Below are 16010 nucleotides of genomic sequence, written 5' to 3'. Positions count from 1 at the left end.
CGAGTCGGAAGATAAGACGCTCCTCCTCCGACCGTCGGTTTGTTGTGGTTTGGCGGTGGATGAGTCCAATGACCTGCATATCCTCGGTGGAGTGGGAGGGGGAGTTGAAATGCTGTGCCACAGGTTGGTTGGGTTGGTTCGTCCGGGTGGCCCAGAGGTGCTCTCTGAATCGCTCCGCAAGTAGGTGGCCTGTCTCCCCAATATAGAGGAGGCCACACCGGCTGCAGCGGATGCAGTAGATGATGTGGGTGGAGGTGCAGGTGAATCTGTGGCGGGTATGGAAGTTTCCTTTGGGGCCTTGGAGGGAAGTGAGGGGGGAGGTGTGGGCGCAAGTGTTGCACCTCCTGCGGTTGCAAGGGAAGGTGCCGGGAGTGGAGGTTGGGTCGGTAGCTGGTGTGGATCTGACAAGGGAGTGGCGGAGGGAGTGGTCTGTACGGAAGGCTGGTAGGGGAGGGGAGGGAAATATATCCTTGGTGCTGGGGTCTGTTTGGAGGTGGCGGAAGTGACGGCGGATGATGCGCTGTACATCCTGTACATCTCATTCTCTGCTTTGTTCCTGCCTGCCCTGACTGTTTGACTTGCTCCTTTTTTATCCCCAACAGCACCAGTCTCAGACTGATTTCTCCTTTTCACTATCCCTTCTTCCCTGGCCCCCCCAAAAATTAGTTTATATCCTCCTGAGCAGCTTCAGCAGCTTCTCCCTTTCAGCAGCTATGCATTTATCTGCTTTAGCCTCCTATTCCTACTCTCACTAGCTTGTGGCACCGAGAGTAATCCCAATATTACTATCCTTGTGGACTTACTTTTTCAATTCTTGCCTAATTTTCGATATTCTCTCTTCAGAACCTGGTCCTTTTCTCATCTTATGTTTTTAGTTACAATGTGTACAACGACCTCCTGCTGGTCCCTCTCCCCTTTTAGAATATTCTGCACCCTCTCGGAGATCTGGGCTTACCCTCTAGTTGAAAGAACTTGTCAATGTCCACTTTGTCAAGACCATTCAGGATCTTCTCTTTTTAAGCAAATGATCCCCATCTCCTAAACTTGAGGGGAAACAAATCCCGTCTGTCCAACCTTTACTTATAACCCACTCATTGAGGTATCAATCTGGTAAACCGCCTCTGAACTTTGCTCAATGTATTTGAATTCTTCCTAAAGGAAGAGACCAAAACTGTTCTCCGTGTTCAAAACATAGTCACATCAATCTCCTGTATAACTGAAAAATAATATCCTTGCCTATATTTTAAATTCATTAGCCGCCTTGATTGTATTGTATATGCACACTAACACCTTGTGATGTGCAGTACAACATAGATCCCTCTGTACCTTGGAATTCCACAGTCATTCTCCTTTTAATTAATACTCCACCTCATGATTCTTCCCGTCAAATTGAGCAAACTAGTTTTTCCAAGTTATATGCAGCTGACAATTTTTGTCTACTCAGTTGACCTATCTATCCATCTGCAATTCTACCTTCACAGCAGATTTTCCCACTTACTTTTGTCTTCTCTAAATTTAGCCTTTGCTCCTACCATCGAAGTCATTGATGTAAAATATTGAGGCCTCTGCACAGACTGTTGTAGCACTGTTCTGCTCATCCTACCAATCGGACAAGAACCTATTTATCCATTATCTGCCAGCTAATGTGGGCGGCATGGTGGCACAGTGGTTAGCACTGCTGCCTCACAGCGCCGGAGACCCGGGTTCGATTCCTGCCTCAGGCGACTGACTGTGTGGAGTTTGCACGTTCTCCCCGTGTCTGCGTGGGTTTCCTCCGGGTGCTCCGGTTTCCTCCCACAGTCCAAAGATGTGCAGGTCAGGTGAATTGGCCATGCTAAATTTCCCGTAGTGTTAGGTAAGGGGTAAATGTAGGGGTATGGGTGGGTTGCGCTTCGGCGGGTCGGTGTGGACTTGTCGGGCCGAAGGGCCTGTTTCCACACTGTAATGTAATCTAATCTAATCTTAAAAAAAAATGTAATCTAATCTAATCTAACCATACTAATACATTAACCTATGAACCATATGCCCACAGTGTTGGAGGTAGTATTGCCTGATGGGCAGAAGACAGCGAGAGGGGGTAAGGATTATTTTTCATGTTGGTGATCTGTGACCAGTAGAGTTCCAGAGGAATCAGAACTGGGACTGCAACTGTTTACAATATATGTTAATTTTTTAGAGGAAGGAAGTGAATGTACTGTGGTAAGATTTGCAAATGACACAAAAATAAGTTGCAAGAGGGACACAACCAGTTTACAGGGAGATATTGCTAGGTTAAATAAATGGGCAAGAATTTAGCAAATGGACTATAATGTGGGAAAATATGAAGTTGTCGATTTATCAAAGGAGAACAAAAGAACAGTATTATTTAAGTGGAGAAAAACTGAAGAAAGCTGTCACAGAAAGAAACTTGGAGGTATTTGTGCACAGAAAGCTAGCATACAGGTGAAGTAGGTAATCAGGAAAGACTAATGGAATGTTTATCCCTCTTCTTTCAAAACTGTAGAAAGTGCTTGTGAGACTGTATCTGGACTATGAGCAGTTTTGGTCCCCTTATTTAAGGGAAGACTAATTTCACTGGAGGCAGTTCAGGAAAGATTTACTAGGATGGTCCCTGATATAGAGAGACTGTCTTATGGGCAAAGGCTAAACAGCTTGGGACTCTATTCACTGGAGTTTAGAAGAATGTAAAGTGATCTCATTTAAATGTATAGGATTCTTAAGGTACTTGATAGGGTAAATGCTGAAGGATGTTTCTCCTCACAGGAGTGTCTAGGACCAGAGAAGATAGAATTAAGGGATGCCAATTTAAGACTAGGATGAGGAAGAATTTCTTTTTTGGCTGGAGACTTTGTTTAGTGGTACTTGCTACAAAGAACTGTAGGGTTTGAGTCTTTGTGTATGTTTAAGGTTAGGGTGGATTCTTGATCAGTTGGGGAATCAAATGTTACTGAGAAAATGCAGGAAAGTGGACATGAAGAATGTCAGAACACCCTTAACCTTGTTGAATTGTGAAGCAGGCTCGGGCTGAATGACCTGCTCCTGTTCTTACTTCTTAAGATCTTATGAGCTTTCATTTTTTTCAATAACTTGTGACATGATACTTTAGTTAAATAAGATTTCCCTTTCATAAAACCATGCTGACTCTTGCCAATTGCCTTATGTTCATTCAAGGACCTGACTACAATCTCTTATATGATCAATTTTAATACCTTTCCAAAGCAGACTTTAAGGTAGCTGATCCATATTTTTGTGTTTTCTGCTTCTCTCTCTTCCTGAATAAGCACATTAATTTATTACTTTCCAGTCTGATTGGAATTTTTCCTGAATCTAAGGAATTTCAGAAAATTAAGAGCAATACATCTACTACTTCATTAACAACCTCAAGATCTAGGATGAAGTCCATGTGGACCTATAGAATTGTCAGATCCAAAGCTGCTTACGTTTGCTTGATACTTCTTCCCTTGTGATTCTAATTTCACCAATATATATTCTCCCTTTCACCTCCTAATTAACAGGTATTACTAGAATGTTTTTGCAACCTCTGTAATGAAGATAGAAAATATTCATTCATTCATCATTTGTTTGTAGAGAGCCAATGCTTACTTTGCATTTTTCTTTTTCAAATACCTATAGAAACCCATTACCTTCATAGCTAATGTCTTCTCATAATCTAATTTCTTCCTTCTAATTAACCTTTTAGTTGTTCTCTGCTATTTCTGTATATTTTGACCAACCATCTAACATGCTACCTACCATTGTGCAGTTTTATCCCTTATCCTTAATTTTAATGCTTTTCACAGCTACTTTAGCTATTCATGAATGGTGGGTCCTCTCTTCAGAAGGTTCTTTATAATACAAATATACTTATTCTGAAACATCTCCTTCAATATTTGCCACTGCATCTCTATTGATTTATCATCTAGTCTAGACTACCAGTTTACTACTTGCTCAGCTTTCATGCCCACATAATTATCCCTATTTTTGTTTAAAATAGTTATTTGTTTTTTTAGAATAGTCTTCACAGGGCATTTCCCTTTCAAACTGGATACAAAAATAAATCATATTGCGGACACAACTGCCCAGGATTGTCTTTTACTCTGGGGTCCTGATTAATCCTGTTACATCACACTGTGCCAAACCTATTATAACCTATTTTCTGTCTGTGCTGCTCTCAAACTATCTCAAAAATATTCTGTGAACTCCTCATCCAGACAATTAACAACAGTTTGATTTTCGCCAGTTTATATGTAGATTAAAGTAGCCTTTTCTCGACTCTTTGATAAACTGCACACTTCCGAATTCCGACCCTTGTTGCAGATTGCAAACTCTTTGCAGAAACTATGCATGTTCACCGAAATAACTGTCAAGAATGTCAGAACAACTGTTGTCAGAATTATTGTGCAGTCTCATTTTCAAGCAAGTATGCACTGTGGATCACTATCAGTTTGTATTTCCTATTTAAGCATTATTTGATGTCTTGCATGCTGGTTCATACAACTGTGATGCTGATTTTATTCTTTGGTATGCAATGAAATTAAAGATTTCATGCAGGGTGGTTGTCATAATCAAAGTTAACACTGGGCTTGTCTTAATGGACTAATGAGTACTTTTTAGAATTGCATGATCAATCATGGCTTTTGCTTTAGGTAGATGCTTCACAGCTGTGATATGAAGTTGACTTGCTAATAAACAAAGTCAATGCAGAACAGTTGTTGTGACTGTTCAGAATCCTTAGTATATTGCAAAATAAAAGTTGTGTGGTCATGTTGAGGCTGTACAGAACTCTGGTTAGACCACTTGGAATACTGCATTCAATTCTAGTCTCCCAGCTGAAGGAAAGATGTTATGAAGCTTGAAACATTTCAGAAAAGATTTACAAGTATGTTGCCAGGGTGGGAGGGTTTGAGCTATAGATAGAAGCAGAGTAGGCTGGGGCTATTTTCCCTTGAGCATCAGAGGCTACGTGACTTTATAGAAGTTTATAAAGTCATGAGAGCATGAACAGGCTGAACAGCCGAGGTCCTTTCTCCAGCGTAGGGGAGTCTAAAGCTGAAGGGCATAAGTTTAAGGTGAGAGAGGAAAGATTTAAAGGGACATAAGGGGCAACGTTTTCACACAGGATGGTGCGTGTATGGAATGAGTTACCAGACGAAGTGGTGGAGTTGCAACATTTAAAAGGCATCTGGATGGGTATATGAATAGGAAGGATTTAGAGGGATATTGGCACGAGATTAATTTAGGATATCTGGTCGGAATGGATGAGTTAAGACTGAAGGCTCTGTTACTGTGCTGTACATCCATATGAGTGTATAATAAACAACTTCATTACCATTTTGACTGAATTATGTTTTTCTTTCTTTCACTAGCCCAGTGTTTTAATTGTAAGCTACAAGGAATCTGCAAAGGCAGCTTCACAGTTTGGATCATATGAAAGGACAGAATGGAAGCCTGACAGCAGCATGATTGCAGTTGCGGTAAGATATAAAACTCGATCCAGGCCTTAGCATTGTCCATTAGCAGAAAGGCTTTATAAAGAGGCTTAAGTTTTTTTATTTGCATTAAGTATTTTATGTAAGTTCTTGGTATTGCTTTTGCTATTCAACTCATTTACCAATTAAAAGTACTTGTTTTTGAGTGACTGCAATTTTTCAAAATGTAGTTCTTTTTTGACTAAATTTTTGGTGGGTAAATGAGGACCCAAGTACAATATTCACAAACCTAAAAGTCACCCAGCAAATATAATAACACTGGTTCCTGTTATATAGAGATGCCGTCAAGTTTGGCAGTGATTGTAAATTGATTATATGAGTTCACCAATTAAATTGCTGAATAGAGATCAACACTGGAAGAGGTTCTTCAAATGGGGAAGAGAACAAAGGCTTTATACCACATTTATACCACATCCAATAGTCAAATTTCTCCGTGAGCATGCATACAACGAGTTGCTTTAGAATTGTAGTCACTGTTATGTTGTCAAACGTATCTGCTAGTTTTTACCTGAGATGTGTTAAAGGACAACAAAATAGATAGATTTATTTTAGCAGTATTAGATGGAGGAGGGATGATGGGGCATATCATGTTTCTTCATCTTGTTTAAACAGAGCTTTGTTTCACAAAGGATGGGGACATACACCAAAGCAGTGTTTTATTTATTGCTTTGCTGGAATGCTGAATTATGTCCTGTGATCAATTTCATGTAGCTAATTCTGATGCATACCTAAAGATTTGATCATGTGATAGTGAACATGTGAAGTGCTACACCATGATACTAACTCACAAAGCAGCTTATTACATGTTATTTACCTACACCTTGCAAATAACAATCAGTAGAAAATTCTCATTACCGATGCTGCTGGACTTGCTCAGTGAGAGGAGAAAGAATTAGTGTTTCAAGTCTGTGTCTTTTTGTTAGAACCTAAAACATTAACTCTGTTGAGGAAGGGTAGAAAAGAAAAGGGATTGGAAGGAGAGAGGATGTTAGGGCTAGGGACTGAAGTGGTGGAAGGGATGATAAAGTTTGAGATGGCGGTGTGGTAGAATAGAAAAGCTGACATCTATTGCACGTTTTGTGTCTCTTTTACCCACATGCAACCCCTGCCACCATCACTGCCACACCATGAGCTGTGTTTCTCAGGATGATCTGTGTGTCAAGGTGATTATCACTGGCTCCAATGTTAACCTCTGTCATGACACTATCATTCTGAATAGTGGGGACATCCAAAGAACCCACTATGGTCATGCCATATTCAAGGCAGTGTGCTTGCATCACTTGTGTATATGCTAATAGCCCTGAGTTGGCTAGGAAATCATCTGCCACTTCTGTTAAAATGCTGCTCAAAGTTAGAAGTTTGGAAATCCTGGATGTGGTTGAAAATTCATTTGCGCCTTTGTCTACCAGTGTTTGACCATGAGTAAAATTTTTTTGTTCTTGTTCTGTTATACTGCAGAAGGTGACATTAGTTGTCTTTTCTAAACATTTTCTTCGCAATTTCTGTCAAAACTCTCAATTTAATTTGCTTTTCATTGAGAAGTGATTTCAGTCAAGAAAGCAAACTAATGGTGAGCTGGGCATGTCATTAGATAATTCCCCTTTTGACTTTTCTCACTTCCCTTTTTGGTAAACTGTTCTGTTTGCAGGCCAATCAAAATTTAAAAACCTGTTGCTTGCTTAAAATGAAAAGTTCATGAATTTCTTGTGACTTTGTAATTCTGAAATGTAAAATATTTCTCAGTCCCTCTGTATGTCTCTTCTATGGTGCATTTCTTATGGACTTAAAGGAAGTTTTACATTCTGCCATTTTGGTAGGTGTACAACATAGGCACATCAACTTTTGTTCATAAATGAGTCAGCATTCTGTTGAGATTAATGCAAATATTGAAGTATCTGCTTTTGAGAGACTTTTATTTTAATGTTTGCTGTTAACTATTTAGTCAAATTAGTGACCTTTTATAGGTGATTATAAAATCATGAAATGTATGGATAGGGTGAACAGTCAAGGTATTTTCCCCAGGGTAGGAGGGTCCAAAGCTAGAGGGCATGGGGTTAAAGTGAGGTGGGAAACATTTAAAAGGGACCAAGTGAGCAACTTCGCCATGCAGAGGGTGTTGCGTGTTGTGGAGAAAGTGTTGGAGGCTGGTACAATTAGGACATTTAAAAGATATCTGGGTGAGTATGAATAGGAAGGATTTAGAAGCGTATGGGTCAAATGATGGCTAATGGGACTTGATTAATTTAGGATATCTGGCCAGCATGGACAAATTGGATTGAAGGGTCTGTTTCCATGCTGTCTCTGTGACTCTAACTTAACCTTCACAGATGTGGACGCATTATGAATGATTTTAGCTGATTTTATTAACTCTTCAAACTGGATTGTTAATGAAGTGACACAAATTTAATATTTATTACATTTGAAATTTTTTTGGATTCAACTTTTTGCAACCTCTAATTTTATAATTGTGTGCCTTCACAATGTTCAGAGTTACATACAAAACTAATAACTGTGATATTCTCCACTTCGCATTATTGGTTCCTCAGCATTAGCGTAACATTGTCCTTGGAATTGCAATGCTTTTGTTTTGATTGTCCCAAAGTACGTGTTTCCCGTTGATAAGCTAGTCTGGATTTCTGTGCAGTGACTCAGAGCAGTGCATCATATTATTGCTTTTGCTCACTTTAAAATGCTGTTAATAAAGCAGTAAATAGAGCAATAATGGGTACAAATTTGTTTGTAGTTGGTGGCCCATTTGCTATTTTAATGATGAGTCTGGAAAACTTGAATTTTCCTCTTGTTCTACCTCATCTACCCACCCAAAAACCTAGTTGTCTTTTTGTTCTTGCTATGCATTACTTTAGGAAGACTAAATTTGGTGGCCAGGTCCATAAACTATTGAATGAAAGTTTTTTCTGCCTTTGACTTATCCTGTTGTTTCTGGACAGCATCCATGGAGAGAGAGCAAGCTAATGTTTTGAGTCTTGACTTTTCAGGACTGACGTGAAATCAGCTTTTTTCTTGGGGAGTATGAGTGTCATCAGTCCTCATGCTATACCTAAAATCATTCTTGGAGTTTAAACGTGCAAAGATTTTTCTAATGCAAACAATAACTGTCGCACTTTCCTATATTCAGTCATCTTGCAGTTACTGTTCTGGGGCAAAGTAAATAACATAGGCATCATTGATCAAATGGCAGTGTTATTGCCATCTTTTGGTGCTGTGGTTACAATTTTTCACAAGCTAGTATGGCATGGCAGTGAGAAGTAGAGCAGCAGGTCAGCATGAGAGGGGCAGGTAGAGGTCAATAAGTTGAACGAGTAGGTCCAGATTAGTGAACAAGGTGATACTTCTAAAAGCAGAGTGAGTAAGACAGGAAAAGGAAATAATTTAAAAAAAAATGCTGAAGGACAGGATAGAGCATATAGCCAAAATTAAAGTTCTTTATACGAATGCATGGAGTGCAGTGAACACATCAAATGAACTGCAGGCACAGATTCAAACTGGAAAGTGACTTATTAGTCATTACTGAGACATGGCTGCATGGTGGTCGGGGACTGGGAATTAAATATACCTGGTTATAAGGTTTAGAGGATAGATCGAGAAAACAACAGAAATAGTGAAGTAATATTACTGATTAGAAACAGCATCAATCATTGGCAAGGGAGGATGTAATGAGGCGAAATCACCAGTGGAGTCCTTTGTATGTGGAACTTGCTGTCACTTTAAGAGGTTGTTTTGTACTTTTTTTTAAGAGAGTTAATAAGGCAGAGGCACCGAATGGACTACTGAAGACAACTCGAATAAACAAATTAGGAGCTCTTGTTTTTTTTAACAACCTGAAAGGGTATGGCATTCTCTCTCTCAGATCCAGATTTCTGGTTTTTGGTTTTATCCAGCAACATCAGAAGATATTGGGGTCTTGAGTTGGAAGCTTCAGTGAATGTCTCTTGGCTGCAACTCTTTTTGAATCTTCACTTGATGTTTTTTTCCATCGGTTTTGGAGAACTGCATGTGAGAATCTGTGTCTGTATTTGCCTTTTTGCCAAAGAGTGTGTTTATGGGATATTCCTATTGGAACAGTCAATTAGTATTAGTTACTGTACCTATTATTGTGTTAAGTTTTTCAGTAGAGTAGTTGTTCTAAATTCCTCTTTCTTTGGTTGTATTTGAACTACACTGTTTAAATATTTAAATTTACACAAACCTTGAGGATTTAAATAAATTGTTTTGTTTAATGTTGATACAATCGCATTGCCTCTGAGACACTTTGCGTTTACCTTTAAAAGGTTAGGGTCTTGGCTACCTTAATGTTTGAGAACCATTAAGAGGAACCATAAAGAAATTAAAACCACAATAGGTGCCTCATATAGACTATCAGATTATTGCTCAAGTGTTGTGTAAATGCTGACATTAGGCAGCTATGTAGTAATGGGACATTTAAGTCTTAACATGGACTGGGAGAGACAGACAAGTACTTGTCAAAAGGTTTGTGAATTTCTAGAGTATGTCCAGTATAGTTTCCTGAGGGAAAATGTCTTTGATGCGGCAAGAGTACATGCAACATTGGGGATAGTATTGAGCAATGAGCTTGATTCAGTTAGTAACCTAGTTACTTCTGAGCATTTGTCAAGCAGTAATCATAACATGATTACGTTTCATGTAGCATTTGTAGAAGATAAAGCTCAAATACTAGAATTTTAGATTTAAGAAAGGCAGACCTTAATGGGATCAGGCAGAGACTGTCCCCAGTGAACTGGAAAGTTCTGCTAATAGGTAAAGCAACTGAGGAAAAGTGGGCAGTGTCCAAAGAAACATTTAATTCTATTCAGAAAGGGTTTGTACACAAGTGAAGAGAAAGTTCCTTCCATCAAAGGGCCATGGACATGTGAGGGGCAGTATAAAATTGAAAGGTAGACTTATTGGCCCTCTGAAAGTTGAGTGGGGAGATATTATTTGTTACTGTGGAGAAATGGAAGGAATGCTGAGCAATTATTTTGTTTCAGTATTCATAACAGAAAAAGAAGATAGCTTGCTGCAAGTCCCAAAATTAGATGCAGGGACAGGGTCTAAATAAAATTAGCTTAAATAAATCATCTTTAATGGGGAAATTAATGGAACTGAAGAGTGACAAATCCCCAGCATCTGATGGTTTCCATTCATCGTTTTTAAGAGGTAGGAGAGCACATTATCATTGCCCTAACTGTAATCTTTGAGTTTGCTGGGGATTTGGAAATATGCTCATTCATATAGGCTCAGTGGTTAACACTACTGCCTCACAGTGCCAGGGTCCCGGGTTCGTTTCCAACCTCTGGTCTGTGTGGAGTTTGCACATTCTCCCTGTGGCTGCGTGGGTTTCCTCCGGGTGCTTTGGTTTCCTCCCAAAGTCCAACGGTTGCAGGTCAGGTGAATTGGTTATGATAAATTGCCCATAGTGTTAGATGCATTAGTCAGGAGTAAATATCGGGTAGGGTAATGGGTCCGGGTGGGTTACTGTTCGGCGGTTCAGTGTGGACTTGTTGGGCTGACGGGTAAATAAATAGAAAGCAGGAGACAACAGCTTCGCTTCACTTGGAGGTCGCCACTGATGATGTTACCTAGCCAGGTAATGAAACATCTGAATATCAAACTTACACCCTAAACCTCAACCTGAGCTACAAACCTTGCGAAAACTTGTTGGGCTGACGGGCCTGTATCCACACTGTAGGGAATCTAATCTAATCATTCTGCTCTTTAAGTGTGACTGAGGGGCTTACAGACCAGTTAGCCTAGGTGGAGAAATTGTTGGAGTCTATAAAGATGGAACGGGTAACTGATCAATTGATAAGGATAACTCATCAGAGAGAGTTAACATGGATTTATGAAGCGTAGGTCATGCTTGGCAAACTTCAGGAGTGTTTGAAAAATTGACAAAGGTGTGGACAGAGAGGTTGATGAATGTTGTTGGACTTCCAGAAGGCTATTGATAAAATCCAACACGAGACTGTTCACAAAAGGACAAATCCACAAAATTGTGGGCAATCTGCTGACATGGTTATGATAGTAGTTGAGTAACAGGAAACTGAGATGGAATAATGCATTCGGTTTTCAAATTGGCAGGATGTGACTATTGATGTCCCACATGAATTTGTTTATTGTCTCAGTTATTCACAGTATTTATTAATAACTTGGATAGTAGCATAAAAAGTATCCAAATTTGCTGATGACCAAAAATTTGGGCAGTACTGTAGACAGTGTTGATGACAGCATGAAATTACAACAGAATATTGTCTGATTAAATGAATAGACAAAGCTGTGGCAGGTGGATGTTGATATAAGCAAGTATGAGATTATCCAAAATGGACTAATAGAAGATAGATCAGTTTTTTTTAAGAAGGCACGCAGATGCCCAACACGATTTTGGAGTTCAGGTGTATAACTCATTAAAATATCATGAGCAGGTGTAGAAAATAGTTAAGAAAGCTAACAAAATGCTGGCTTTCATATCTAAAATGATGGAGTATAGTGATGCAGACATTATTCTGCAGTTAAACAAAATCCTAGTTTGACCCCACTTACAGTACTGGGAGCATCTGTAGGAAGGATGTTGGTCCCTGAAGGGAGTTCAATGCAGATTGACAAGAATAAAACCTGGACTTCAGAGTTTAAATTGAGGAGGGATTAGACAAATTAGGCCTTTATTTGTTTACTAAAGAAGTTGAAGTTCTTATCAAGACGAAGAAGAAGGCTTATGGGAGGATGAGGTGTGAAGGCTCAGTTGAGGGCTTGAGTTACAAGTTCACCAGAAAAGATCCAAAGAGAGCGCCAGGAGGGGATATTAGAAGGGGGGATAGGATCAAAGGGAACCCTAAGGTCTTCTCTAGGTATATCAGGAATAAACAAATGACTGGAGTAAGATTAGGGTAAATCAATAGTAGTTGAAAGTTGTGTGTGGAATCAAGGATATAGGGGAAGTCCTTAATGAATATTTTTCGTCAGTATTCACATTGGAAAAGGGCAATGTTAGTGAGAATACGGAAATACGGGCTACTGGATTAGATGGGATTGCGGTTGATAATGAAGAGGTTTTGCAATTTTGGAAGATCTGAAAATAGGTAAGACCCCTGGGCTGGATGGGATTTATCCTTGGATTCTTTGGGAAGCCAGGGAGGAGATTGCAGAGCCTTTGGCTTTGATCTTTGTCATCTTTGTCAACAGGAATAGTGCCAGAAGATTAGAGGGTAGCAAATGCTGTTCCCTTGTTTAAGAAGGGGAGTCGAGATAACCCTGGAAATTATTGGCCGTTTTGTCTTACTTCAATTGTGAGTAAGGTGTTGGCAAAGGTTATAAGAGATTAGGATTTATAATCATCTGGAAAGGAATAATTTGATAGTCAACACGGTTTTTGAAGGGTAGGTCATGCCTAACTAACCTTATTGAGTTCTTCGGGAAGGTGACAAGACAGGTAGATGAAGGGTAAAGCAGTTGATGTGGTATATCTGAACTTCAGTACCGCATTTAATAAGGTTCCACACGGTAGACTATTGCACGGAGTTTCAGGATTGAACGTGATTTAGCGACTTGGATCAGAAGTTCGCTAGCTGTGAAAAGACAGAGGTGGTGGTTGATGGGAAATGTTCATCCTGGAGGTCAGTTACAAGTGATGTGCCGCAAGGATCTGTTTTGGGGTCACTGCTGTTTGTCATTATTATAAATGATCTGCATGTAGGCATAAAAAGGATGGGTTAGTAAAGTTGCGGGTGACACTAAGGTAGGCAGAGTTGTAGATAGTGCCAAAGGATGTTGTGGGTTACAGATAAGATGTAGAGCTGGGCTGAGAAGTGGCAAATGGAGTTTAATGCGGAAAAGTGTGAATTTGTTCATTTCAGAAGAAATAACAGGAATGCAGAATACTGAGCTAATGGTAAAATTCTTGGCAGTGTAGATGAGCAGATAAATTTCAGTGTCCAGATTCATAAGTCCTTGAAAGTTGTCATCCAGGTTGATAGGATTGTTAAGAAGGCATATGGTGTGTTAGTGTTTATTGGTAGGGGGATTCAGTTTCGGAGCCACGAGGTCATGCTTCAGCTGTACAAGACAATGGTAAGGCCACACCTGGAGTATTGTGTACAGTCCTTGTGTCCGCACTATAGGAAGGATGTGGAAGCTTTGGAAAGGGTTCAGTGGAGATTTACTAGGATGTTGCCTGGCATGGAGGGAAGGTCTTATGAGGAAAGGCTGAGGAAACGGAAGCTGTTTGTCATTGGAGAGAGGAAGGTTGAGAGGTGACTGAATTGAGACATATAAGATAATTAGAGGGTTAGATAGGGTGGACAATGGGAGCCTTTTTCCTCGGATGGTGAAAGCTAACACGAGGGAACATAGCTTTAAATTGAGGGGTAAATAGATTTAGGACAGATATCAGGAGTAGTTTCTTTTACTCAGTAGTAGGGGCCTGGAACGGGCCTGCCTACAACAGTAGTCGACTTGTTGATGTTAAGGGCATTTATATGGGCACTGGACATACATATGGATAATAATGGAACGGTGTAGATTAGAATGGCAGATGGGTTAGATTAATTTCACAGGTCAGCGCAAAATTGAGGACCAAAGGGGCCTGAACTGTGCTGTAGCGTTCTATGTTCTATTGTCTAGAATTTAGAAGGTTGACAGTTGATCTAATTAAGGTTTTGATGATAATCGGGAAAGACGGTAACTAAAAATGAACTATTTGGGTGGTTGAAGAGTCTAGAACCAGGAGACATAGTCTAAGAATTGGGGCTAGTCCATTCAAAAGACAAGTCAGAGAGAAAGCACTTCACTGCTCAAAGAGTAGTGGAGGTTGAAACTGTTCCTCAAACGCCAGTTGATTCTAATTTAGTTGTTAAACTTAAATCTGAGACAAATATTTAATAACAAGGGTATCGAGGAATATGGGACCAAGGCAGGCAAATGGAGTTTGTCCACACATCAGCTGTGATCTTACCGAATGGCAGAACAGGCTTGAGAGGCTGAATGCCTACTCCTGTTCCTATATTCCAAAATTTTGCTGACTTGCCTAGTTCACAAGACCTTGTCTTCCTTATGAACAGTAAATAAATTGAATGTTTCTTAGTTATGTAAACAAGTTATGGTAGAGAAACTTTTGACGATTTTGTAGTTTTTAAATGTATTCTCCAGTTCACACAAATATGACCTCTAATAAGATGAAATAGATCCTCAGGCAACCTTGAAATATTGACGTTATGGAAGTATCATCAATGTAATCTAACCAGCCATGTTTAAATAATGCAGATTGTTTTGGTAGCTTAAAGTTTTGTACCTTCAAGCCACAATGCCTCTTTTCTGGGACTTTAACTGTGATTAGCATGTCTTTCAAAGATTAAATATACTAAATAAGATTTCCTGTTGATAGAAATTTTGTTAAAGTTCATGATTAAGAGAAATTCGTTCCTTGGAATATTTAATCAATGCAGGTTATTTTCCAATCCCTGTAAAATATACCACAGTATTAAATATTAAGTGCCAATAAGACTATTAAAATATTTACACTACTGGAGATAGTGTTTCACTGTTTTCCATGTTACATTGTGTCTGTATTTTTTTCAGCCATTTATGCTGAAAGATAAAATTGTCTTTGAACGCCATGAATCACCATCATCTTGGGACAACAGATACAATATAGCAAAAATTAAACTTCTAGAATTATAATTTTTTGTAGTTTTATGGTGTGTCTTTGGTGCTAACAATAAATTATGTTTCTTCGTGTTGAGGTTTTAAAGTTGATATCTTTCTCCCGTCTGCATTTTTGAATTCTTCAATCCTTTTGTCTTCTGAATGTAACAGTTCTACAGCCTTTAGTAGTTGTCTCTCACCTGTCCCAAGTGACTGGTGTTGAGAGGGATCTTCAAAATATGGAATGGTTTGTCTAGAATAAGCAAGGAGAGACACTTGTGAGTGACTGAAGGGTTGACAAACTTCCCATTTGTGTTTCATAAAAAAGGTAGCATTTCTTTGGGCAGGACTGTCTCAACATTTTTAGATTTAATTCATGAGCCAATTGTTTGGGATCATACCCACCAGGATAGCTGTCAACTTGTACTTATTCAATCATTGTACAATTTCCTTTGCTAAAAGGTGTTCATGACCCTAATGTTCATGTTTTCACATGTGTTTGAACATACTTAGCAACTGCATCAAATATGGTCCCGCTGCATTACGTTACTCCATGGTTTTGTCTGTACTTATCCTTTTGTTTTTGTTTTGTATTACTGTCAAAAGATTAAATCTGGTTACCAGGTCTATAAACCGTAGTTTTAAAATATTTCTGCATTTTTCTAAAACTTTGGGTCAATGGGAACTGTTATGGAACAGGCTAGACCCCCTTCAAAATATTTCAAGTAAATAGCATAGACCCTAACTTTTTATTAGTTTAAACGCAGGTGCGAAATGGCGATTCCAGGTGTAATGCAACTGGTCAAACCACTTGCCTTTAAGCAAAACAGAATTTATTTAAACACGACAGTTGAAACACAAACAAAC

The 16010-nt window shown here is 39.2% G+C and overlaps 1 protein-coding gene across 1 annotated transcript in view; it reads left to right on the top strand.

The window, feature by feature from the left end:
- Positions 1-16010, top strand: part of ric1 (RIC1 homolog, RAB6A GEF complex partner 1) — a 212414-nt gene that overhangs the window by 40071 nt on the left and 156333 nt on the right. Inside the window, exon 2 of the mRNA XM_043715245.1 lies at positions 5367-5474. Within this exon, the coding sequence (XP_043571180.1) occupies positions 5367-5474 (108 nt within the window). The remainder of the gene's footprint in view (positions 1-5366; positions 5475-16010) is intronic.

Source organism: Chiloscyllium plagiosum, chromosome 2 (genome assembly GCF_004010195.1).
Source record: "Chiloscyllium plagiosum isolate BGI_BamShark_2017 chromosome 2, ASM401019v2, whole genome shotgun sequence".
In the NCBI taxonomy this organism is placed as follows: Eukaryota; Metazoa; Chordata; class Chondrichthyes; order Orectolobiformes; family Hemiscylliidae; genus Chiloscyllium; species Chiloscyllium plagiosum.
This window is presented reverse-complemented; position numbering and strand designations above follow the sequence as displayed.